At 41.8% G+C, this 27169-nt stretch overlaps 1 protein-coding gene across 1 annotated transcript; it reads right to left on the bottom strand.

Moving 5' to 3' along the window:
* Positions 1–2425: 2425 nt before the first annotated feature.
* LOC139268079 (tetraspanin-1) lies at positions 2426–13317 on the bottom strand. Its single transcript, XM_070886090.1, has 8 exons — positions 13213–13317; positions 10633–10710; positions 6666–6872; positions 6363–6437; positions 5588–5686; positions 4001–4144; positions 3823–3906; positions 2426–3316 (listed from the first exon to the last, which is right to left on the bottom strand). Exons 2-8 carry the CDS (start codon positions 10687–10689, stop codon positions 3254–3256), a joined length of 729 nt encoding a protein of 242 aa, XP_070742191.1. The 5' UTR covers positions 10690–10710; positions 13213–13317; the 3' UTR covers positions 2426–3253.
* Between the last annotated feature and the right edge of the window lie 13852 nt (positions 13318–27169).

Here is a 27169-nt window from a genome sequence, read left to right as displayed (position 1 = left end):
GGAGGGGGGCCAATACAATACTGCTGAAGCTCTGGAGGGCATCACAGCTGAAATGGTAGCAATAAGGACCGTAGCATTACAAAACTGAATGGCCCTCAATTACCTGTTAGCTGAGAAAGGGGGGGAATGTGTGCCCTGATAGTTCAGAAAACATAACCAATCTCGCTGATCACAAGGAAGGTGAAGTTATCCACACCAGAAGGATCTAGCTGGTTTGATTGGCTATCAGATGGATCTTGGAGATCCTATCTAATTGTTGGTTGCCTTAACCTTTGTTGTAAAGTAATGATGGCAAGGTTAGCAAACCCTCTTGTGGTCAAGGGCTCCAGAGTTATGATCCAACAAACTAAAGAACTACTCGACACTAATATGATTCAGGAAATAGAGTGTGAACAGATGAATGCAATACTCCTAGAATGATCCTAAGTGTTATCATGGAATGATGGGGAAATGTGAATGTTTAAAAATGTAGAGAGACATTGAAGTTGAGAACATGGGAATTGTATAGGGACAGTATAAGCTAACAAACAATGCATGGAGGAATAGCCATGACATCTGACTCGAGACTGCAAAATGTTACAACACTAACACATATTGAAACAAAACCCACAGTTTGCAGAAAAACCTCAAGGTCTTATTAAATCATATTAACCTGAAACATTGACAGAAGGTCTTTGTTTAAAATCAGACCATGCTTGGGTCAGCTTATGAGTGGACAAGGGGAAGGAGGGATCAAAAGAGATGGGATGTCACTCTGGCCCTATCTTGTTATCTTTTGCCAAAAATGTATAACCATCATCCCTTTACAATGTAACGTCACTTTTGTCCGTAGGAAGTGAGTGCATTCAAACAGACTTGCATTCCTTCTGTGATAAAAGGACCCGATCGGGATTTGCTTTTTAAATAAAAGCTTGCTTTGTTTAAAGCACAAACAGTATTCGTTTCAGTAATTTTGCTGAACCAGATTGAGGAAAATAATCTACATTTACAACGGCATTGAGTATGGAGACCAATGAGCTTATCTGCTCACTCGTGAACATAGTCATTGGGGTGGGTGATGAGGTAACAACACTGACAGAAATAGCAATGTCACAGGACACTAGGACCTGTCAGAGGGAACAATGGCACAGGCTGTCAGGGAGGTAGCTGCTGCAATAAGGCAACACAGCCAGGCCAATTCACTGCCACTCCCACCCTAGTCTTGAGACCCAAGCTGTAACCACCCACCCATGAAACCGTGCACACACTGAAATATGGATCTAGATGGGTGCAGCCTTTCTTTGCTGTTGATTTTACTCTTACAAAACAATTTCCATTAGAAAAAAAACTTACACTGGAAAATCACAAACTTTAAGGTCACTGAGTCTTGTAACTTTACATTAGAAAAGTTACATCAAGACTAGTGACCTTAAAGTTTGTGATCTTTCAGTGTAAGTTTTTTTTTTATAAATGGAAATTGTTTTGTAACTTTACAAGTTTAGACATTAAAGTATAGATTGATGAAAAATTTATATTACACTGAAGTGTACATTAAATTTTTTTTTTTTTAAAAACATGGAACATGATTCAGTTTCAATTAACAGCCCACCTCCTCACTCCCCAAACAGGGCAAGAAACCTGAAGGTCTTAGTTCTCTCCCCCTCCAGTCATGTGACTTCTCTATAGCTCATCAGCAACCACCCCCCACCACCAGCAGAGTTCAGTCTGCTCCCTCCCCCCACAGCCTGCTGCGTTCTCCCAATTCTTGCCCTGGCTGAAGGGCTTGTTGGTGCCCTGGCCAAAGACTGCAGCGTGGCCAGCCTTCATTTTAAAAGGTAGGATTTGATGCAGTACTTGTCACTTTAAAAAAGTAAAGTAAATAATTATTGAATTATTACTGCATGTGCTTTCTTTGGTGCTTGAAATGTTTAGGTGCAGGGTTTTAAAAAAAATGTATTGATTTCAAGCACACATTAATAAGCAATGTAGTTACTTGCACTGATTCCTTAAGGTCTTGGTGCAGACACATATGCTGCCCTCTGTTTAGTACAATTTTTTTTTCTGGCCAAATTGGCATAAATGAAGTGGCTGGGAACACCCCTTTTGAAAAAACAGACCTAATAAAAAACTGAACTAATTCACTTATATTTGCAACTTAAGATACCAGAAAAATCAAATCAAGTTACACCAAAAAAAACTGCAACTCATGGAAATTTGGGCCCTTGGTATCAAGTGTTCTGCAAGTGGAGAAGATTCTTTTCCCTCCACTGCACCTACCCCAAAAGCTCAAGACTGATTTCAGCTCAATACACATCTAAATTTTGTACTGTTGTCAATGTGATCCAAGACTTCATTTGGTTCAGAATTTATTAAAAGTGACAAACTTCCAAACACAGTTTAAGATTTACATATACAAATTCAAGTTTCCATTTTTTGAAATTGCAGTTTTAACATGTAAAGCCATAATTAGAATGTAAAGACATGCATTTGATTTTGCTAGTATCAGATTCCATATATACACAGTTGTAGCTTTATCCTGTACTTGTTCCACAAATCTAGTTCAATAGTTGGAGACTAACAGCTACTGTAGTAGTCAGAACTATACATACAATCAAGTTGTCTCTCCCTACCTTTTTTAAAAGACAAGTTTGTGCAGTTTAAATGTGAATTTCCCTTCAGAAAAAAAGTTTTGTATCCAAGTTCCCAAAACACTTAATAACAAAAATATAAAAATGTAAAGTGCCAGCACTAAGGATAGTCAAAAAATGCACTGAGTGGCTATTTTGCTGTCAATAATGTAGTTATCAGGCATTTTGGTCACTTGACAGAATTGATACTTGCTGCCCATGCTGATCTCAAGGGGAAACCATACCAAGAAAACCAAAATAAACATGGCAGCCACTGCTTGTGTTCATGAACAGCAAATGGAAATCATGTGAAAGTAGAAAAATTCCAGGAAGAATTCACAAGTCTATGCCAAAGAGATTAATGCAACACCAGCACAAACTGGTCTAAAAAGCTTCCTTTATATCCATTCTAATTCACTAGCTCAAAATAAATTTGATGTTAATTACAAGTTCAGAGTGCAAATTTAATATTTACATGGGCATTACTGTAAGAAGTGCATAAACGAGTGCCTGAAGAAAAGAATTCAACTCCAAGTACCATCAAAACAATCATGCACTGGTTTTCATGAATATCTGAAGTTCCATTATTCCCCCCCAAGTCCACATAAAACAATGTAGAAACTTGCAAGCAAAGTTGGTGTTGGCTCTCATACGTGTGTCTTCCCATCAATCTTGCAGTACAAATACATAGACACCGCCATTGCAGCAATCTGCAAAATAATAAAAAAAAAAACTCAAGATACCCAACAAGTGTACCTTAAAAGCAGAACTTGCAGCTCAGAGTTTGTGGTTATAGAACTTAATTGATACAATACTTGCATCTCCTCAGCCTTCACCCTCCTAAAGGCCATCCAAGTTTTAACAGTTAACATTCAAGTGCATTTGCAAAGTCTAAACCAAGGGCAAATAAGTTGACTGATTGGTGCTGTGACATTTAGGCAAGAGATCAAAGTCATTGCTCAATTGTTCAGCCAACCTTGTTTATTAAAATCACAGGTTGGAAGTTAGTTAGATATGCACATTTGGCAAGTTCTATAGGTTTTAGCTGGCTCTGGAATGTAGTTAGTCTCAACCCTGCAGTATTATGCAAAATAAATGGAATTGACTACTGTATTTCTTAAATACCTTCATTATTCCAGGAGTGTAAGCCTATTTAGATTTAAAAGTACTGAAAGTTTCCATTTCTGAACATTGAGTTTAGAACAAAGTATCTTACCTCTAGTACACAGATCCCTGCTGCAATCCCACCGACAATGTTGGCATTCTCTTTTAAAATGTCAAAAAGTTGACGAAAACATCCCTAAACAGAAAGTTTGTTTTAAATGGGAATTATAGTAATACAATGAATGAATAGCCATTAAGTGAGCTACATTAGGAATTTAAAAAAATCATACTTGTATTTGGCTGCTAGCTGCTGCAATCTCATTACAAATACTTAAAGCTGAATTGCAACAGAACGGTGGAAAGGTGCGGTCGTTGTTTTTGTAGTAATACGATTCAGAGAAATCTGTGTAGTTGGTAAAGCCACAACATTTCAGCTGCAAGGGGAAAAAAAAAAAAGTGAAAAGTGATATTAAGCAGAGGTACAATTCCCACATTAAGCTTTAGTGCTACATCCAAAGGCACAATTAGAAGTGGAGAGGTTATGAAGTTAGAACACAAGTCAAGTCCAACAGATTTCCAGCCTCTGCAAGATACATCTCATTAGAACACTTCAGGTTATCACCTCTGTACTCCAGTTACCCCATCTTTTAAAAGTTACTAGTCAACTTCATCCCACCTTGATCACCTCCAGCCTTACATACCTGCACACCAACACCAGGCTCTTGGATCCCTGCTTTCTCCACAGCCATTACATTTTTGTAGTCTTCACATACTCCCCAAAATCACTCCGCTGCAACTTCCCTTCCTGCTTTTAGGCTATGACCACAAGTTCTGTTCTGCATCCAATTCCACCCCACCAAATGTTCAAGATGTCTTGGATACTAGAACTGCAAGCCTGAATTAGTTTTGAACTTTTCCTAGTTTTAGGATTCATGTTGTATCTGCAGTTACAGATAAATACCTCAATAGTGAACATTATGGGCTTATAAAAAAAGTGTTCTTTGGTGGAGGGAGATTACAGCACAGAAGGAGACCATTTATCCAATCAAGCTTCTGTTGGCGCTAGCTCTTCAAATCCAATTTCTCCACCTGGTTATATTCCGATACTACCCAATTTCCTTTTATAGTATAAAACAATGTAGGTGGTCCCTTGTATCAAGGATGACTTTCTTCCATGCCAAAAAATGGATGAGTTCAGGGGTGTTTTTGAAGGACCAAATATGCAGGTCTTGAACTACATCCTGAAGGGTCAAAGATGCCTGTGCATGGATTTTTTTTAATATAAACACCATGGTGGCCATTGTACACCAGCTACCATATGGGCTTGACAGAGCTAGGTCTTGGTCCAGTGGCAAGGATTAACCAAGATGACTGGAGATCTGCCCTGCTGCATAGATCTAGTGTGCAGTGTGGGTTGGCCTGTGTAGCCCCTGGGCCCTCATCTCTTCTGGCCCCAAACTCACCTCTCCTTGGCCCAGATCATGTCGCTCCATGATCTTGCTTGGATGTCAAGGTCCAGGTTGGTGATTGGAGGGAGGGCAGGTAGTGAGGTTGGGGTGAAGGAGCAGAGAGACATCATGGAGTGATGTGATAGTGGCTAAGAGACACTGTACACTGAGGCTAAAGCATTCCATGTTCTATATGGAATGGGGTTCCAGTTACAGTTGCAAGTGAACTCTGGCTCACTGGAGATTTTCAGCCAACACAAGACCCATTTCTAGAGCATAGTAACAGGAGTAGGCCATTCAGTTCCTCAAGCCTGTTCTGCTATTCAATGAGATCTTCAATTCAGTTTAGATTTTGACAGGTAAGACAATGGAGACCAAATGGAAATTTATAGCCTCACTGGTCATTTATAAATGGAAGGAATCAATTACTTCACTCATTGTAGTATTCCAGATGCCGGTCACATCTTTTAGCCTTCCATAATCATTCTTCAGTACTGGAGCAACCCATGCACGAAGAAGACTTTCTGCCTACAAAAAAAAAAAGAAAAGTTACCTGAAGCCTTCAAAGTTGACAGGCATGGCATCGACAAGTGGAACTGAGAAACAAAAAACCCAGTTCCTAGACCAAGTCAAATGAGTTACAATCTTAAAATGTAATTCATACTGGGCTCAAGCACTCAATTATCTGCTTATATTGTAGGTCTTGATGCCTGTGTAGAAGCTCATGCAGCAGCATTAGTGGAAGAGAAAATTAAACATCTAAACATTACCATTAAATTCAGTATAACCCACCCTAACTGTAGGACAGATTTAATATGCAAATTAACAAATTTAATCCCAAATTACAGATGATCCACATGTGTTTGACTGCTAGCTTAATACTTTTGTCCAATAAGTTTAGAAACAGTAGCACTGCCACTAAAATGTTAAAAAATAGTCAAGCATGTGCTATTTATGTTCCCACAAAGTGAAACGAAGTTAGATTGCACTTCCAAACTTGAATGTCTTAAATGTTTAACTACACAACACTAGGTGAATTTATGCTAGTAGGCACAATTGAAGGCAATTAATTAAGCTTGTACAAGTTCACTGGCTGAACGGATTTTTCATAATGTAGTGCTACCAATGTTAAAACAATGAGTTAAATGTAACTCCAGGTATCCCACATATTTCATATTACAGATGGATAAAAACTTATACTTACAAAAGAAGAATACACCAAAGCCACAACAGCAGCAGCGATCTCAGCAATAAAGATGATCAGAACAATGACAAAGAACTAGAAAGACAAAAAAGCTGCTCAGAAAACACAAAATGAGTTTGACAGACCTCAAAACAGCTCAAATTAAAAACAGCTCATGTACCCCCAAGCCCATCAATTATTCAAGTTTTAATTGCTCTCAGCAACTTTTGCTGACTGAGGTGCTGCTTTATATAGCAGTTGGTTAGTTATTCCATTTGACTTGCTAAAAGTAAAAGTTTTGCCTACTCAGCATTTTGTACATACCAGTATTAGCAGACACTTGCTTTCCTTCTGTGCTCCACAACATCCCAAAAATCCAATGAGAACCAGCACAGCACCGATTGCAATGCAGAAGTAACCAATGTTGACAAATTGCATTGCTTGAGAAGATATAGGGCCAATGACTTTTACGAAAGAGCTTCCATCCACACTAACCCATATTCCAACACCCAACAGAGCGCCACCAGCAATCTGAAGGAGGAAAGAAACCAGACATCAAAAACTTGGTAAGAAAACAGGTATACAAATGACAAAAGCAAAATACTGTAGATGATGCAGTAACAGAATGTTATAAATACTCAAAACTTGAACCATTAACTCTTTCCAGACACTGATCTACTGAGTATTGCCAGAATTTTCAGTTTAATACAAATGACAACTCATGCAAGAGTTAATTAAAATTTAGCTTTTCAAAGTTTAAAAAAGTCAAATTTGCAGAGTGAAGGAGACATTGTCTGTAAATTGTGATCTGAGGCTTACCACCAAACCAAAAGAAAAGGATGTACTTACCTTGTCTCTCCAGAGTTTTGGACTCTTACATTCCTGGGCCTGCAAACATTTGCTTGCATAAAGGCCCACACATCCCAGGGACACATGCAGTTTGAAAGTGTCTATGGATCATGTGGGCCAGGCCAACCAATGACAAAGGGGATACCATTTACATATGGAATCCCCCAGAAGCACAATAGAAATCACCTAATGAAATATGATCACAGGTTCAAAGTTCATTAAAATACCATTTAAACAAATTAATAAATTATCTTAAAAAAATATAACAATTTTAAATGTAAGCAAATGTTTAAATTAACATTTTAACCAACACAGGTTAAAAAAGGACTTGCACCTACTTTTACCAGGTGCAAGGATTGTGGGTATTTGCTGGGCAGTAGTTGGCAAATAGCCCAACTCTGCCAGCAAAAGCTAATTTACAGCAGATGCGATGGATCTGTCCAAGCAAAACTTGACAGATTGCAAGTTCAGGGTTTTCACATATGCACATTGCATGTGGAAACCTGGAACTTGCAGAGCCATTCATAGCACTCAACTGTACACTGCCATCATAGGCCCTGTAAAATCCAGGCCAACACAAATTTGAAACATGGGCTATTGTATTCATTGGAGCAAAGAAATGGTTTATTCATGCCACTCATTACAACTTAACCCATCGGTTGAATTGTTGATCCTGAAGGGACATTGATTAGGAAGGATTCAACCAAATAATAGTGCAACTATATATATTTAAGAAAATAAATTGCATTTATTATAGTGCCATTCATGCCCTCCGACTGTACTTTTGAAGTGCAGTCAAAGTTTTAACGTAGACAAATGCAGCAATTTGGACACAGCAAGGAGCCCCATAAACAGCTGAGATTTTGAGATCAGATTATAGTCTGCATTTAGTGGTGTTGCTAGAACAATAAATGTTAAATCACTCCTGTAAATAATGCAGTGGGATCTTTTACTTCCAATTGAACAGGCAGATGGGCCTTCGTTAACTAAAGGCAACACTTCTGTTCGTGCCATACCAGCCTACATTACATGCCAAGACTTTGGAATGGGGCTTGAACAAATTATTTTGGGCAAGTGTGTTTGTACAACCATGGTGACATTGTTGGAGTGATGTGAGTGCCTGAATCAATGAGTTAATCCAAATAAACCAAGGTACACAAAATGGGAAGATTGTTGCCTCTGCCTTGATTTCAAAGAGAAGTTTGCAATAGGATTAAGATGGTGATCAAATAGCTTCAAGTATGGTAATAGCAGTACAATTGCATGAAAATGTTAAACTATCCTAGGCCATATCAAGTCCAAATTACTCCTACATTTGTAAAAGATATAGAATAATCAGATTTCAACTACCCCCAAATAAACTGGACAATTAAAATTTCAATTGTGGAAGAAATATATTCCACTAAAAAACCCACAAGAACAAGCCAGTAATAAAACACCATGGATGACTAAGTCAACACTGTTAATGTAATATAATAGGAGCCTGCTCCACCATTCAATATCATGGACCAAGCTCCACTTCTGTCTGCTTCCCATAACCCTTTATTCCCTTATCTCAAATCTGTCTATCTCTGCCTTAAATATATTCAATGACCCAGCCTCCACAGCTCTCTGGATGCAGAGAATTCCATAGATTTAGAACACTCAAGAAATTCCTCATCCATTTTAAATGGGTGGTGCCTTATTCGGAGACTAGGTCCTAGTTTTAGTTTCCCCTATGAATGGAAATATCCTCTCTGCATCCACCTTGTCAAGCCCCCTCATTATCTTAAGCTTCAATAAGATCACCTCATTTCTTCTGAATTCCCATGTGTATAAGCCAAACCTACTTTCATAAGTCAACCCCCTCATCTCCAGAATCAACCCAGTGAACTTCTCTGCTGAACAGCCTCCAATGCAAGTATATCCTTCCTTAAATACGGAGACCAAAACTGTACACATTACACTAGGTATGGCCACACCAATACCCTGTAAAGTTGTAGCAAGATCTCTTATGAACTGAAAAAATAGTGTTTGATAAAGAGTTTTGAGGTTGTAGCTAGCAGGGTAGACAAGAGAAAGCTAGTGGATGTAGTATATTTGGATTTTATCATCTTATTGAATGATGGAGCCAGCTCAAGGGGGCCATATGACCGATTCCTGCTCCTTGTGTTCAACACAAGAAAATGATCAAAGGAAATATGAAAAATTAAGTCAAAAACAAAATCAGGAAAGCAAAGTGGAACTCCAAAATTAAATCAAGAAACAATGAAATAAAACATTCTACAAAGAAAAAAAAAAGTCAGGAAAGTGATAGCACCAGTAAGGGATGCACAAGATAAATACAAGTAACAACAAATATTCAAGTTGCTTACCAGGGAAACTAAGGTGGGCATAGTATTAGAAGTTATCAAAAAATATCAAGTCAAATTGAGGGGTGGGCAGACAATTGATAAACTAATAAAACCCCAGGTTCAGATGGATTTCTTCTCTGCATGTTAAAGTTTTGGGGGTGGGGGGGATTACAACAATTCATTAGGAAGGGAATAATGCCAGACAGCTACTGTTATTGCTATTTTGTTGACCAGGGAATAATAAACCAGTTAGCTTAATGTCAGTAGCAGGGAAGTTTATGGAATCTTTTACACAAGATGCAATAGAAAAACTATCTAGAAACTGAAAGTGTAGTCAGTGCTGATTCAAAAAGGGAAGGCTATGCTTCACCAACCTTATTTAATACAAAGTAGTAACAGAGTACACAAGGGTAACTCATGACCCAAGGTTTAAGCATGTGGATTCAGGGGACAGGTAGCAGAAGGGAGTGCCGGTATTGAATAGCTACTGGAAGGTATGCTATGAGGATCAGCGTTGTAAACATTAATGGTTTGAGAGTTGGGTTGTGTGGAATTTGTGGAAGGTACCAAATTGGGAAGTGCAGTTAGAGAATACAATACAAAAAGTTAAACTTGCAAATTAATTTTAAGAGATGTGGTGCATTTTGGTAGGATGAATAAGGAGACAACATACTGCTTGGATAACACGAGTCTGAATTGGTGGGGCAGGAGGCGTGGCGAAGTGAGGTACTGAGGAGAAAAGGAATCCAGGGTACAGATACAAAGTTGAGATGCAGGTTAATAAGGCCATAAAGAAAAAGCAAACCAAGCACTCAATTCATCAAGGAGGATATAACTGAAAAGTTATGTTCAAGATGTAATCTTGGTCAGACCACACTCCAATATTGTGCACAGTTCTGCAACACAAGGCATTCTAGTACTGAAAGTTTCATTTTAGCTGAAAAAAGTCAACCTTTCATAAATGAGTCGACATGAAGAGCTCACAGAACAGACTTAAAACATTGAGACACATGCTGATAAGCTACCCATTCCATGCATTATAGGTTTGGGACACATTTATTCAAACTAATGCATACTCTAATCTATTATAAAAATGAGTATATACTTACAAAGATGAGGAGATTGAATAGGATCATCATAACCTTTATAAATGTAAAGCACCCCATTTTCACTTGAAAAGAGAAGACCTACAAAAAATAATATATTTTTTGTTGTGATTGATTACAGATGAAAGCTTTTGTTCATTTTAGTTCAACCATCTAGAAAGACCAAGTTTCCCCTCTATTGCAGCATTGCATGGCTTACATTTCAGACTCATTTCTACAACTTCCTGAAGAATCATTCTATGCATTAATTACTTTTAAAGAGTTTCTAGATGTCAAAAGTTTACTGTACTACATGAACCCATATTCATATTTCAATAGAATTTCCAATGCCTGGCAAGACTGAAGATAGTTTATTCTTGCCTGGTGTCATATCACAACACAATGGAATGGCTTAGTTATTTCAGTAGCCACTTCCATGATTATTAAAGTTTGATCAGGACTTCAGACTTGCACTGTTATAAGTTCAGCATTCTATTAACTTTGTTGATTTATGGACCTGTTGAGAGAGTCCACCAAGACTGAAGTCACAACTCCTTCAATTAATGCCACACCATTCATATCACCCATGTGGACAAGTCTAAAGCACATGACATTTCATATGCCTACTTGTATTTTTGTCTAGCCAGTTTCTGAATCACCTCCAAAAGTACATAATTGGGACAATATGCCATGGTCTTTCTGCATCAAAACATTATCTAAATTGCAAACAGTAGGGGGTTCATAACAGATTTCCAAGGGAAAAGAGGCTACCCCTAACAGGAGTTTAAGCTTTCAGCCTACATTTAAATAATTCAAGGTTTACTCCAATTCCCTGTAACCAAGTTTGGCAAACAAGCCTCAAATAAACTTGTCAAATGCAGGTTTGGAAACTACATAATATTGTACAGCTCACTACAGTCCACATGGGAGATTTCAGCCATGAACTCATTGAATGGCTGTGCAGGCTAGAAGGGCCGAATGGCCTACTCCTGCACCTATTTTCTATGTTTCTATGTTTCTTCCTCAAAGTCAAACAGGATCTTCCCTTTCTGAAGCAAGATTGACACGGTTATTATGCAGATGGTCTTCCAAATTTACTCAGTTGATCTAATTATATTTCAGATGATTGGAACTCTTCAACCGAGGGGAATTAGTTCGAGACACGTTCATAACCTGGTAATTAGAATGGAAAATTCCTACAATGCGAGTGGGCTCTCTTCAGCAAGACCCCCAATCGGTTTTGTTTTCTAGTTTAAAAAAGTGGTGCAGATGTGAAGCAATGAATGCTGCATTGTTGCCCATACCCTTGAACTGTTGTAGTCCTTATAAAAATCACTCATTTAGCTGGGCCCACTGCACAGTAGTACATGTCCAAGTCAGGATAGCGACCAACTTGAGTGTCCGTGATCTTGCTGCTCAGTCGCCTCGATAGGTCACAAGCAGCGGTTTGGCGAGTTGCCGCAGCACATAGCAGCACTAGGTGGCTATGGAGTTCAGTGCCAGGTGTCGATCAAGCTTCTAGTATTGCTGGCAGCGGAACTCATCCACAGCAGTTCAGTCTGTAGCTGGCTTCACAATGTTTGTATCATTCAACATATTGTACAACAGAAACTGAAAACTAGCTTGCATTTCACTCATTTACAGGGATGCATTTTAGACTTTTGCTAGTCAAGTATTTCTATCTTACTTTGCGAATATTTGTAATGGAAACTTCGCTCTCCCAATTCGTCAGTGACTACCTCGGGAGGGCAGATTTTACACGACGACCATTTGCTTCAGCAATTACTACAGACGAGGGAAACCAGTGTACAGAAACTGGAGCTAAACACTCCCCAAAGTCGAAAGTGGGTGAAGTAACGAGCTGATCTTTAAACGGACATCCACCGCTTCAGATTACGGCGGGTGTTTATTAAACGTTTCAGGCGACGGTACACGCTAGCCTTTCCAGAACGAACCAATTGCATGGTTTCCATTTTGGAGAAAACCATCTCCTTTAATCCAATTTGCAGAGACGGGATGAACCCACCTTTCTGCAAAAGCGACGTAATGCTTCAACCAGAGCTGGTCTGCGACAGGTAACGAGGCACATCTCCAACCCAACAACCAAGGTCTAAAACGATGCTTCCTCAAAAAGAAGTTTAACATTGTAAAAAGTGAACATTTTTTGTTGAGAAAAAAAAATGTACTTTCGTTCCAGGAAAGATTCAAAGTTAAAATAGTGGATACAATAAGGCAATCTACCAAATAAGGAGTGTTAAATTTAAACGGATTTAACAAGTGGTTTGAATAGGCTCAGAGACCACAACACACTTGAACGGAGGGCAGGTTCACATTGAATTCCCCTGATGGGCAACAGGGACAAAACACCACGAGTTGAAACAAAGGACTAAAAGCCATTGCACTGGGTAGATTCAGAATTTAGAAACAGCACCGCTGAACAAACACAAGGCGCGACTTCCAAAGTTTGTTCTAAAAACGCGTCCAAGTTTAAGTTAGCTTTTGACAGGCTAAACCATTTAAGAAAAGAGTTATAACGTTTTACATTTAAATTACGAAAACCAGTTAAACGCCACTTTGCTCCAAAGAAGTTATTTTGTAGCATACCTTTATTTATAATAACTTTCCAGGCAAGGTTTAACAACAGGCGCACCACACAATTAACTCAGCAACAACTGCTTGTCCAGGAGCAGCAGATACCTCACCTGTTGACTGACATCACATTTAAGGAAGTTTTCGGTCGTGATTTAAATTTACATCATTTTTAACCAATTGCTATCGGATGTGGGTTGGACTAATTTAATAGGTTCGGTTACATACAAGTGCAGGTGAGGCATTGTTAACGCCCTCTTGAAGATAGAAAGATTAACTATTGGACAAACCCTGACATTACATCCTTTATGACTCATGGAAAATGTTTAAATATAGAATCAATTAACTTGTCATAATGAACCGCCTATTAGATGTATTGGCATATGGTTCCCTAAAACTACTTCATGCGGCTATAGCAACATTTATTGTTTTCTTTAAAAAAAAGTATATAAAAGTACTTCAACTTACAAGCTGCAAGTAAATTCGCGCCACTTATTACTTGGGTGATAGGTTCTACTTAAATTACAGAAGGAGGCAAAGAAACGTAGTTCTCGTCCCACAGAGAACCCCTTCCATCGTGAATTCGACCCAACCATTTGACAAAGTTTACTTCTGCCTCCTGCAAAAATAAGCGACAGAAAATTGCAACATGTCTATCTAACTTCATGCCTTACATCATGCCTGCGAGAGTAGTTATCTTCCTTGACATAATGCTTCCATGGGCCCAATAGTTCAGAAATCTTCATGTTCCCGTATTCAACAGCTCCAAAGCCTTCGCACGCTATTGTTCCACTATCTCTATTTGTACTTATCCATGTACCCACAATCCTTTTCTTAATGAGCCATTCATCCCTCTTTTTTAAATGTGTTAATTGACACATTAATTGATTCAGCTGGGTGTATGTTTAATGGAAATATGTACCGATGATCCGGGCCAGGGTGTCCTTCGAGATGGAGCACGCAGTGTCCTCCGGTACGCTCGCGGCCTTCCGCGAGAGGTGGGCACCGGAGGGATTGGAGTGCATCATCACACCCGGCAACCAAATTTTAATTTGATTTTATGTTTTAAAGTTTAATTTGTTTTAATTGCCGGTGTTTTTAGTGTCCCCCTCTCCTTTTATAGGGGGCACTTGGAGAAAAAAATATGTACCGATGATCCGGGCCAGGGTGTCCTTAGAGATGGAGCACACGGTGTCCACCGGTACACTCGCGGCCTTCCGCGAGAGGTGGGCACCGGAAGGACTGGAGTGCATTATTACCCCCGACAACCAAATTTTAATTTGATTTTATATGTTTTAAAGTTTAATTTGTTTTAAATGCCGGTTTTAGTGTCCACCTCCCCTTTTATAGGGGGCACTTGGAAAAAAAAAACTATGTACCGATGATCCGGGCCAGGGTGTCCTTAGAGATGGAGCACGCGGTGTCCACCGGTACGCTCGTGGCCTTCCGTGAGAGGTGGGCACCGGAGGGACTGGAGTGCATCATCACACCCGGCAACCAAATTTTAATTCGATTTTATGTTTTAAAGTTTAATTTGTTTTAATTGCCGGTGCTTTTAGTGTCCCCCTTCCCTTTTATAGGGGGCACTGGGGAAAATTGTGACTTTAGTGCCCAAAAAAAAAAAGAAAAGAAAAACACAAAAAAAAAACCAAAAAAAGGGGGGAAAAAAAAAAGGGCCTTGTAAATGTCTGGAGTGTCACCCAGGTCGGGTGGCACTGTTTAATGTTTTATGTTTTCGCAGGTAAACTCAAAAGAGTTTATGTACCGATGATCTGGGCCAGGGTATCCTTCGAGATGAAGCACGCGGTGTCCTCCGGTACGCTCGCGGCCTTCCGCGAGAGGTGGGCACCGGAGGGATTGGAGTGCATCATCACACCCGGCAACCAAATTTTAATTTGATTTTATGTTTTAAAGTTTAATTTGTTTTAATTGCCGGTGTTTTTAGTGTCCCCCTCTCCTTTTATAGGGGGCACTGGAAAAAATTATGATTTTAGTGCCAAAAAAAAAACAAAAATATGTACCGATGAGGCAGGGCTGTTTAGCTTATCCTTCCATCATGACATTCGACATCTTTCTTGAATGACACCAACGATTTTGCCTCCCATGGGATCATATTAATCATCAGTCACTCTTTGTATGAAGTTGTGCTCCCTGACATCGTCCTGAACTTTCCTTTAACCAATTTGGAACTATGTCCCCTTCTTACGCAGTCATGATTCAACTGGAAACAATGCCCAATATCGTGGGTTTAATAAGGTTCCCTTCCATTTGCTTCCTTTTAAGACTAAAGAGTTCGAAGTTTTCCAATCTTTTCTTATAACTCAGTCCTCTATTGATCAGCTTTGTTGCCTTTCTGCATACAACACCCAGCTTCCCTCGGGCCTTGGATACCAGAGTTAAAGGTGTGCCTAAACAGAGCATTATATAACCTCAACGGGACAGCCTCAGACTTATAAGGGAGGATTTTTCATGAACTTTTCCATGGGAAACACCAGATTCTTAGTGCAAAGGTCAGGAAAAGGAGACAATGACCTAGATTATCCAGTCTCTGCCCGTTATCCAGGAATCCGGGGAGGCGAGGAAGTTTGACCAGTGTCTGCAGTAAATGCTGTTCAATCAGCAGGGATGCTAATGAGGCAGGAAGGGCAGATCCTAGCCTCCTGCCTCATTTTCCTGTTTATTGGATTGCTGTGCATCTGGTGCAGGAGTGCCTGAAGAACATGGTGTTGGGGCCTGTCCCTATATCCCTGCTGACTGGACAGTCTGTGGTGGGTTCTGGGGATCCAAGGGCAGGGTGAAGACTGCAAGGTAGGGCCAGTTTTTACAATTGGAACACCCCCCAGCTCAGATCCTCAGATTAAATCTTCTGCTGATGATCTCCATTGGTAGTCAGAAGGTCCTAATATCCCAGGCCTGATGCACAATTGCAGGCATCAGAGGCCTGCTGCTGCACCGAACTTTACTTTCCCTTTCTCTTAACACTAGGCCCTGGATGCCTGCCCCTTGGCCATGTAAATGACCCATTGCATGAAATCCTGGTGTTGAGGAACATAAGAACATAGGAACAGGAGTAGGCCATTCTGCCCCTCGAGCCTGTTCTGCCGTTCAATGAGATCATGGCTGATCTGCGATCTAACTCCATATGCCCGCCTTTGGCCCATATCCCTTAATACCGTTGCTTAACAAAAGCCATCAATCTCCGATTTAAAATTAACAATTGATCGAGCATCAACTGCCATTTGTGGAAGAGAGTTCCAAACTTCTATGACCCTTTGTGTGTAGAAGAGTTTCCTAATTTCACTCCTGAAAGGATTGGTTCTAATGTTTAGATTATGCCCCTTAGTCCTCGAATCCCCAACCAGCAGAAATAGTTTTTCTCTATCTACCCTAACTGTTCCCCTTAATATCTTGAAAACTTCGATCAGATCACCCCTTAACTTTCTAAATTCTAGGGAATACGACTCTAATTTGTATAATCTCCCCTCATAACTGAACCCTTGAAGACCAGTTGTCATTCTGGTAAACCTATACGGCAATCCCTCCAAGGCCAATATATGCTTCCTAAGGCGTGGTGCTCAGAACTGCTCACAGTACTCCAGATGTGGTCTTACCAGGGTTTTGTATAGCTGCAGCATAACTTCTCGCCCCTTGTAATCTAGTTCTCTACATATAAAGGCCAGCATTCCATTAGCCTTAAAAAAATGTTTTTTCTGTACATGTTCATGACATTTTAATGATCCATGTACCTAGAATAATAGAATGGTTACAGCATTAAGGAGGCCATTTGGCCCATCGAGCCTGTGCCAGCTCCCTACAAGAGCATTTCAGCTAGTCCCTCCGCCCCCTGCCCTTTCCTCGTTGCTCTGCAATTTCTTCCCTTCAGGTACTTATCCAATTCGCTTTCGAAAGCCATGATTGAATCTGCTTCCACCATCCTTTCGGGCAATGCATTCCAGATCCTAACCACTCGCTGTTCCTTTCCTTAAGTAATCACACTTGTCCAAGTAACTGTTAATTTTGTCCCAGATTATTGTTTCTAAAAGCTTCCTCACTACCGAGGTTAAACCTGGAACCCCAAGTCTATTTGGACCTCCACTATTTTTAGTATTTCACCATTTAGAAAGCACTCTGTTCTATCTTTTTAGGTCCAAAGTAGATGACCTCACATTTTCTTACATTCAGATCCATTTGCCACAGTTTTGTCCATTCACTTAATCTATCAATATCACTTTGTAATTTTATGCTTTCATCTACACAGCCTACAATGCCGCCTATCTTTGTGTCATCAGCAAATTTGGATATGACTTTCTATGTCGTCATGTAAGTTGTTAATAAATACTGTAAATAGTTGAGACCCCAACACAGATCCCTGTGGGACACCACTAGTTACATCCTGCCAGTTGGAGTACCTATCTTGCCCACTTATAATATAATCGATAAGTCTTTCTGTAATTCCCTGGCTGCCGTGTCAGATTCTATTGCCCCCTTTAGTTTGCTTTACCTGCAAATCAGGCCAATCTGCATTGCGTTTCTGAATCCAGATCATTTATGTAGATGAGAAACAATACAGCTCACCAGTATGACATATTTCCCTTTCTCCTTTCTCACTTCCAGCCAATTTCTCACCCACCTCCAAATTCTATGTAGGTGACCCATTGCTTTAATCTTCTGTAGCCACCTTTTGTTTGGAACTTCATTAAATGCCTTCAGGAGATCACAATATACTAATGGGTCTGTAATTACCAAGGGATGGTTTTTCTCCTTTCTTGGAAATTAGTATCAAGTAGGCTTCTTTCCAATCCATTGGGTCCTCCCCTGTATTCATTGACTTTCCATGATGAATGTTACTATTAAGTAGATTTTATCTTTGGTTTGCTCACCAGTCAGGTAACTTGCTTCCATCTAGTGTCCATTTATGAGGATTTATTTACCTGTCATCCTTACCAGGTCTGGCCTATATTTGACTCCAATCCCACACCAATATCTGGACTCTTAACTGCCCTCTGAAGTGGCCTAGCAAGCCACTCAGTTGTATCAAACTGCTAACAGCAGTTCAAGAAGGTGGTCCACCATCACCTTCTCAGAGCAACTAGGGATAACTAATAAATGCCAGCCTTGACAATGACACCCACTTTCCAAAAATTAATTTTAAAAGAGCCCCTATTTTGATGGTTCTCCTCATGACTTCTTGATCTCTCTGTCTTGCTTGAAGACAATTAACTTATACTGATTCTTCAGTTATGCATTCATGCACCTACCTGTTTGCATCCTCCTGTATGGCTCAGAGACATGAACCATGTACAGTAGACACCTCAAGTCGCTGGAGAAATACCACCAACGACATCTCCGCAAGATCCTGCAAATCCTCTGGGATGAACATTAGTGTCCTCGACCAGGCCAACATCTCCAGCATTGAAGCACTGACCACACTTGATCAGCTCCGCTGGGCAGGCCACATTGTTCGCATGCTAGGCACAAGACTCCCAAAGCAAGCGCTCTACTCGGAGCTCCGTTACGGCAAATGAGCCAAACATGGGCAGAGAAAACATTACAAGGACACCCTCAAAGCCTCCCTGATAAAGTGAAACATCCCCACTGACACCTGGGACTCCCTGGCCAAAGACTGCCCTAAGTGGAGGAAGTGCATCCAGGAGGGCGCTGAGCACCTCGAGTCTCATCGCCAAGAGCATGCAGAAATCAAGCACAGGCAGCGGAAAGAGTGTGCGACAAACCAATCCCACCCACCCTTTCCCTCAAAGACTATCTGTTCCACCTGTGACAGGGACTGTGGTTCCCGTATTGGAATGCTCAGCCATCTAACAATTCATTTTTAGAGTGGAAGCAAGTTTCCTCAATTCTGAGGGACTGCCTATGACTGACTGACTGTTTGCATCTATATTATCCAAGGAGAGAGAGCAAGGAAATGGGATTAGATGCAGATAGCTCTAGTTGAAGACCGAGCAGTGGCACAGGCATGCTGAGCTGAATGTCCTTCTCTGTGCTGTAATTTCTATGATTCTGTTTATATATGATTGTGGAATGAGATCAGTGCTTACTGGTAGAAGGGAATAATCCTATATTTTGGAAGGCCATAGAAGTGAGAATTTGAGATGGGTTTCTGAACAAGAGTGGTACAATGGTAAATACATGAAATAATACAGATCAGGGTTCTGGTCTGTGGCCATCTTCTATGGTTCTAATCACTGGAGGATGATTAGAACCAGTATAGTACAGAAGAAAACTATTCAGTCCCTCATTCGTTTGTCAGCTCTTTGCCAGAGCAATGTGAAATGAATCCCACTGCCCTATTCTTTCGACATAGCCATATATCTTCCTCTGCTTCAAATACTTACCCAAGTTTCCCTTATAAGCTATAATGCATTCTGCGTCAACATCTTCCTATTCTATGTTCCAACAGCACCTCTGCATAAATAAATTTATCCTAAAACCCTATTTCACGTTCCTATGTCTCTCTTTATTCTCTTGGTGATAGTTTGAAATTGATGGCTTCTTATCACTGATTTCCCAACTAGAGGAAATAGTCTTTCTCAATTTACTTTCAAAATCCTTCATAATTTTAAAAACTTCTGTTAAATCTCCTCAGCCTTCTCTGCTCCAATGGAATCTTAAACTTCTCCTTACAACTGTGGTTTCCGATGCCTGGCATCATCCTGCTCAATCTACACTGCATGCTTTCTATGGCCTTAATATGCTTTTTATAACTGCACATAGCACTCTAACTGTGAACGAATCTATGTTTTATACAAATTATGCATTGTACTCTATGCTCCTATTTGTAAAAAAACAAAATAGTTTTAGTCTTTTGTATATACCTATATTTGCTACTGCGCTTTCAGGAAATTATTGATTTGAACCCCTAGGTGTCACTGTCCATCCACGCCATTCCATGTCCTTCCATTGAGTGTATGTTCCCATTCCTTGTTCACATTTATCCACAGTAAATTGTATCTTACACATATCTGTCTATTGTGCTAACCTGTCTATGTTTTCCTGAAGTTTTTGACTGTCCCCTTTGCAACCCATCTACTTTTGTGGTGACAGCTGTGGCTCAGTGAGTAGCACTCTTGCCTCTGAGTCAAAAAGTTGTGGGCTCAAGTCTCACTCCTGGGTCTTGAGCACAAAAATCTAGTCTAATACTCTAGTGCAGTACTGAGGGAGTGCTGCACTGTCGAAGGTGCCATCTTTTGGAAGAGATGTTAAACCGAGGTCCAATCTGCTCTCTCAAGTGGATGTAAAAGATCTCAAAGTTTAGTGAGTTGGTCACACCGCAGCTAAAGGTTACTCAGGTAGATAGGGAATGGGTGACCATCAGGAAGAGCAGTGGAAGGAAGGTAGTGCAGGGGTCCCCTGCGGTCATCCCCCTTCAAAACAGATACACCACATTGGGTGCTGTTGGGGGGGATGACTCACCAGGGGAGGGCAGCAGCAGCCAAGTTCATGGCACCGTGGGTGGCTCTGCTGCACAGGAGGGCAGGAAAAAGAGTGGGAGAGCAATAGTGGTAGGGGATTCTATTGTAAGGGGAATAGAGAGATGTTTCTGTGGCCGCAATCAAGACTCCAGGATGGTATGTTGCCTCCCTGGTACAAAGGTTAAGGATGTCTCGGAACGGCTGCAGGACATTTTGGAGGGGGAGGGTGAACAGCCAGTTGTCGTGGTGCATATAGGTACCAACTATATAGGTAAAGAACGGGATGAGGTCCTACAAGCTGAATTTAGGGAAATAGGAATTAAACTTAAAAGGAGGACTCAAAGGTAGTAATCTCAGGATTGCTACCAGTGCCACGTGCTAGTCAGAGCAGGAATCGCAGGATAGTTCAGATGAATACGTGGCTTAAGGAGTGGTGCAAGGGAGAGAGATTCAAATTCCTGGGACATTGGAGCCGGTTTTAGGGGAGGTCGAACCAGTACAAAGCGGACGGTTTGCACCTGGGCAGGATCAGAACCAATGTCCTAGGGGGAGTGTTTGCTAGTGCTGTTGGGGAGGGGTTAAACTAATATGGCAGGGGGATGGGAACCTATGCAGGGAGAGAGAGGGAAGTAGAATGGGGGCAGAAGCAAAAGATATAAAGAAGAAAAGTAGAAGTGGAGGGCAGAGAAACCTAAGGCAAAAATCCAAAGGGGCCACATTACAGCAAAATTCTAAAGGGGCAAAGTGTGTTAAAAAGACAAGCCTGAATGCGAGGAGTATTCGTAATAAGGTAGACGAATTAATTGCGCAGGCAGCTCTTAACAAATATGATACAATTGGCATTACAGAGACATGGCTGCAGGGTGACCAACGCTGGGAACTCAACATCCAGGGGTATTCAACATTCAGGAGGGTTAGACTGAAAGGAAAAGGAGGTAGGATAGCGTTGCTGGTTAGAGAAGAAATTAACGCAATAGTAAGGAAGGACATTAGCTTGGTTGATGTGGAATCTGTATGGGTAGAGCTGCGGAATGCCAAAGGGCAGAAAATGCTCGTGGGAGTTGTGTACAGACCACCAAACAGTACTAGTGAGGTTGGGAACAGCATCAAACAAGAAATTAGGGAGGCATGCAATAAGGGTACAGCAGTTATAATGGGCGACTTTAATCTACATATAGATTGGGCTAACCAAATTGGTAGCATAGAAATATAGAATTATAGAAAAAAGGTGCAGGAGTAGGCCATTCGGCCCTTCGAGCCTGCACCACCATTCAATAAGATCAGGCTCATCATTCACTTCAGTACCCCTTTCCTGCTTTCTCTCCATACCCTTGATCCCTTTAGCCGTAAAGGCCATATCTAACTCCCTCTTGAATATATCCATTGAACTGACATCAACAACTCTCTGCGGTAGAGAATTCCACAGGTCAACAACTCTCTGACTGAAGAGGTTTCTCCGCATCTCAGTCCTAAATGGCTTATCCCTTATCCTTAAACTGTGCCCCCTGGTTCTGGACTTCTCCAACATCGGGAACATTCTTCCTGCATCTAACCTGTCCAGTCTCGTCAGAATCTTATATGTTTCTATGAGATCCCCTGTCATCCGTCTAAACTCCAGTGAATACAGGCCCAGACGATCCAGTCTCTCCTCATATATCAGTTCTGCCATCCCGGGAATCAGTCTGATGAACATTCGCTGCACTCCCTCAACAGCAAGAATGTCCTTCCTCGGATTAGGAGACCAAAACTGAACGCAATATTCCAGGTGAGGCCTCACCAAGGCCCTGTACAACTGCAGTAAGATCTCCCTGCTCCAATACTCAAATCCCCTAGCTATGAAGGCGAACATACCATTTGCCTTCTTCGCCACCTGCTGTACCTGCATGCCAACTTTCAATGACTGATGTACCATGACACCCAGGTCTCGTTGCACCTCCCCTTTTCCTAATCTGCCGCAATTCAGATAATATTCTGCCGTCGTGCTTTTGCCACCAAAGTGGATAACCTCACATTTATCCACATTATACTGCATCTGCCATGCATTTGCCCACTCACCTAACCTGTCCAAGTCACCCTGCAGCCTCTTAGCATCCTCCTCGCAGCTCACATTGCCACCTAGCTTTGTGTTATCTGCAAACTTGGAGATATTACACTCAATTCCTTCATCTAAATCATTGATGTACATTGTCAATAGCTGGGGTCCCAGCACTGAGCCCTGCGGAACCCCACTAGTCACTGCCTGCCATTCTGAAAAGGACCCGTTTATCCTGACTCTCTATTTCCTGTCTGCCAACCAGTTCTCTATCCACGTCAGTACATTACCCCCAATATTATGTGCTTTAATCTTGCACACCAATCTCTTGTGTGGGGCCTTGCCAAAAGCCTTTTGAAAGTCCAAATACACCACATCCACTGGTTCTCCCTTGTCCATTCTACTAATTACATCCTCAAAAAATTCTAGAAGATTTGTCAAGCATGATTTCCATTTCATAATCCATGTTGACTTGGACTGATCCTGTCACTGCTTTCCAAATGCTCTGCTATTTCATCTTTAATCATTGATTCCAGCATTTTCCCCACTACTGATGTCAGGCTAACCGATCTATAATTCCCTGTTTTCTCTCTCCCTCCTTTCCAAAAAAATGGTGTTACATTAGCTACCCTTTAGTCCATAGAAACTAATCCAGAATCGATAGACTGCTAGAAAATGATCATCAATGCATCCACTATTTCTAGAGTAACTTCCTTAAGTACTCTGGGATGCAGACTATCAGGCCCTGGGCATTTATCGGCCTTCAATCCCATCAATGTCCCTAACACTGTTTCCTGACTAATAAGGATTTCCTTCAGTTCCTCTTTCCCCTAGTATTTCCGGAAGGTTATTTGTGTCTTCCTTCGTGAAGACAGAACCAAAGTATTTGTTCAATTTGTCTGCCATTTCTTTGTTCCCCATTATAAATTCACCTGATTCTGACTGCAAGGCACTAATCTTTTTCTCTTCACATATCTATAGAAGCTTTTGCAGTCAGTTTTTATGTTCCCAGCAAGCTTCCTCTCATATTCTGTTTTCCCACTTCTAATTAACCACTTTGTCCTCCTCTGCTGTATTCTAAATTTCTCCCAATCCTCAGGTTTGCTGCTTTTTCTGGCCAATTTATATGCCTCTTCCTTGGATTTAACACTATCCTTAATTTACTTTGTTAGCCACCTTCCCCATTTTATTTTTACTCCAGACAGGGACGTACAATTGTTGAAATTAATTCATGTGATCTTTAAATGTTTGCCATTGCCTATCCACCGTCAACCCTTTAAGTATTATTCACTTGTCTATTCTAGCCAGTTCACGTCTCATACCATCGAAGTTACCTTTCCATAAGTTCAGGACCCTAGTCTCTGAATTAACTGTGTCACTCTCCATTTTAATAAAGAATTCTACCATATTATGGTTACTCTTCCCCAAGGAGCCTCGCACCACAAGATTGCTGATTAGTCCTTTCTCATTACACATTACCCAGTCTAGGATGGTCAGACCTCTAGTTGGTTCCTCGACATATTGGTCCAGAAAACCATCCCTAATACAATCCAGGAAATCCTCCTCCACTGTATTGCAGGGGGATGGGAACCTAGGCAGGCAGAAAGAGGGAAGTAGAATGGGGGGCAGAAGCAAAAGATAGAAAGAAGAATAGTCAAAGTGGAGGGCAGAGAAACCCAAGGCAAAAATCAAAAAGGGCCACATTACAGCAAAATTCTAAAGGGGCAAAGTGTGTTAAAAAGACAAGCCTGAAGGCTCTGTGCCTCAATGCGAGGAGTATTTGTAATAAGGTGGATGAATTAACTGCGCAGGCAGCAATTAACGAATATGATATAACTGATATGAGTGACCATAATATGGTAGAATTCTTTATTAAGATGAAGAGTGACACAGTTAATTCAGAGAATAGGGTCCTGAACTTAGGGATAGGTCACTTCGATGGTATGAGACGTGAACTGGCTAGAATAGACAGGTGAATGATACTTAAAGGGTTGATGGTGGATAGGCAATGGCAAACATTTAAAGATCACATGGATGAACTTCAACAATTGTACATCCCGATCTGGAGTAAAAATAAAACAGGGAAGGTGGCTCAACCGTGGCTAACAAGGGAAATTAAGGATAGTGTTTATTCCAAGGAAGAGGCGTATAAATTGGCCAGAAAAAGCAGCAAACCTGAGGACTGGGAGAAATTTAGAATTCAGCGGAGGGGGAAAATAGAATATGAGAGGAAACTTGCTGGGAACATAAAAGCTGGCTGCAAAAGCTTCTATAGGTATGTGAAGAGAAAAAGATTAGTGAAGACAAACGTAGGTCCCTTGCAGTCAGAATCAGGTGAATTTATAATGGAGAACAAAGAAATGGCAGACAAATTGAACAAATACTTTGGTTCTGTCTTCATGAAGGAAGACACAAATAACCTTCCGAAAATACTAGGGGACAGAGGCTCGAGTGAGAAAGAGGAACTGAAGGAAATCCTTATTAGTCAGGAAATAGTGTTAGGGACATTGATGGGATTGAAGGCCGATAAATGCCCAGGGCCTGATAGTCTGCATCCCAGAGTACTTAAGGAAGTTACCCTAGAAATAGTGGATGCATTGGTGATCATTTTCCAGCAGTCTATCGATTCTGGATCAGTTTCTATGGACTGGAGGGTAGCTAATGTAACACCACTTTTTAGGAAAGGAGGGAGAGAGAAAACAGGGAATTATAGATCGGTTAGCCTGACATCAGTAGTGGCGAAAATGTTGGAATCAATGATTAAAGATGAAATAGCAGCGCATTTGGAAAGCAGTGACAGGATCAGTCCAAGTCAGCATCGAATTATGAAAGGGAAATCATGCTTGACAAATCTTCTAGAATTTTTTGAGGATGTAATTAGTAGAGTGGACAGGGGCGAACCAGTGGTATTTGGACTTTGAAAAGGCTTTTGACAAGGTCCCACACAAGAGATTGGTGTGCAAGATTAAAGCACATGATATTGGGGGTAATGTATTGACGTGGATAGAGAACTGGTTGGCAGACAGGAAGCAGAGAGTTGGGATAAACGGGTCCTTTTCAGAATGGCAGCAGTGACTAGTGGGGTGCCGCAGGGCTCAGTGCTGGGATCCCAGCTATTTACAATATATATCAATGATTTAGATGAAAGAATTGAGTGTAAGTCGAGCAGTCAGTCGAGGAGGCGGGAGCTCGGAGCAGCGCGCGTCCGGGGTCGGCGAGAGGCCTATAAAGGCCAGCGGGAGTCGAGCAGTCAGTCGAGGAGGCGGGAGCTCGGAGCAGCGCGAGTCCGGGGTCGGCGAGAGGCCTATAAAGGCCAGCGGGAGTCGAGCAGTCAGTCGAGGAGGCGGGAGCTCGGAGCAGCGCGAGTCCGGGGTCGGCGAGAGGCCTATAAAGGCCAGCGGGAGGCGAGCAGTCAGTCGAGGAGGCGGGAGCTCGGAGCAGCGCGAGTCCGGGGTCGGCGAGAGGCCTATAAAGGCCAGCGGGAGTCGAGCAGTCAGTCGAGGAGGCGGGAGCTCGGAGCAGCGCGAGTCCGGGGTCGGCGAGAGGCCTATAAAGGCCAGCGGGAGTCGAGCAGTCAGTCGAGGAGGCGGGAGCTCGGAGCAGCGCGAGTCCGGGGTCGGCGAGAGGCCTATAAAGGCCAGCGGGAGTCGAGCAGTCAGTCGAGGAGGCGGGAGCTCGGAGCAGCGCGAGTCCGGGGTCGGCGAGAGGCGTACCGGTGCAGCTACAGGGAGAAGGCAAAAAAACAAAGGTGACGTCACAGCCTAGGGGGTAAGTGATTGGCTGGTGATTGGTGAGTAGTTTTTCTTTTTCTTCTTATATTGGTCAGTAACTTTTAACATTGTTATTACCAGTTTAAGTGTATCTAAGGGTTAAGTCATGGCAGGAGAGCTCGGTCGGGTGTTATGCTCCTCCTGTACCATGTGGGAACTCAGGGACGCTTCCGGTGTCCCTGACGACTACGTGTGTGAGAAGTGTATCCGCCTCCAGCTCCTGACGGTCCGCGTTGCGGAATTGGAGCTGAGGGTGGATTCACTCTGGAGCATCCACGATGCTGAGAATGACGTGAGTATCACGTGTAGTGAGTTGGTCTTACCGCAGGGAAAGGGTCCACAGCCAGATAGGGAATGGAAGACCAACAGGAAGAGTAGAGCAAGGAAGGTAGTGCAGGGGTCCCCTGCGGTCATCCCCCTGCAAAACAGATACACCGCTTTGGGTACTGTTGAGGGGAATGACTCATCAGGGGAGGGCAGCAGCAGCCAAGTTCATGGCACCGTGGCTGGCTCTGCTGCACAGGAGGGCAAGAAAAAGAGTGGGAGAGCGATAGTGATAGGGGATTCAATTGTGAGGGGAATAGATAGGCGTTTCTGCGGCCGCAACCGAGACTCCAGGATGGTATGTTGCCTCCCTGGTGCAAGGGTCAAGGATGTCTCGGAGCGGGTGCAGGACATTCTGAAATGGGAGGGAGAACAGCCAGTTGTCGTGGTGCACATTGGTACCAACGACATAGGCA

The sequence above is a fragment of the Pristiophorus japonicus genome, chromosome 8, assembly GCF_044704955.1.
Source record: "Pristiophorus japonicus isolate sPriJap1 chromosome 8, sPriJap1.hap1, whole genome shotgun sequence".
Classification (NCBI taxonomy): Eukaryota; Metazoa; Chordata; class Chondrichthyes; family Pristiophoridae; genus Pristiophorus; species Pristiophorus japonicus.
This window is presented reverse-complemented; position numbering and strand designations above follow the sequence as displayed.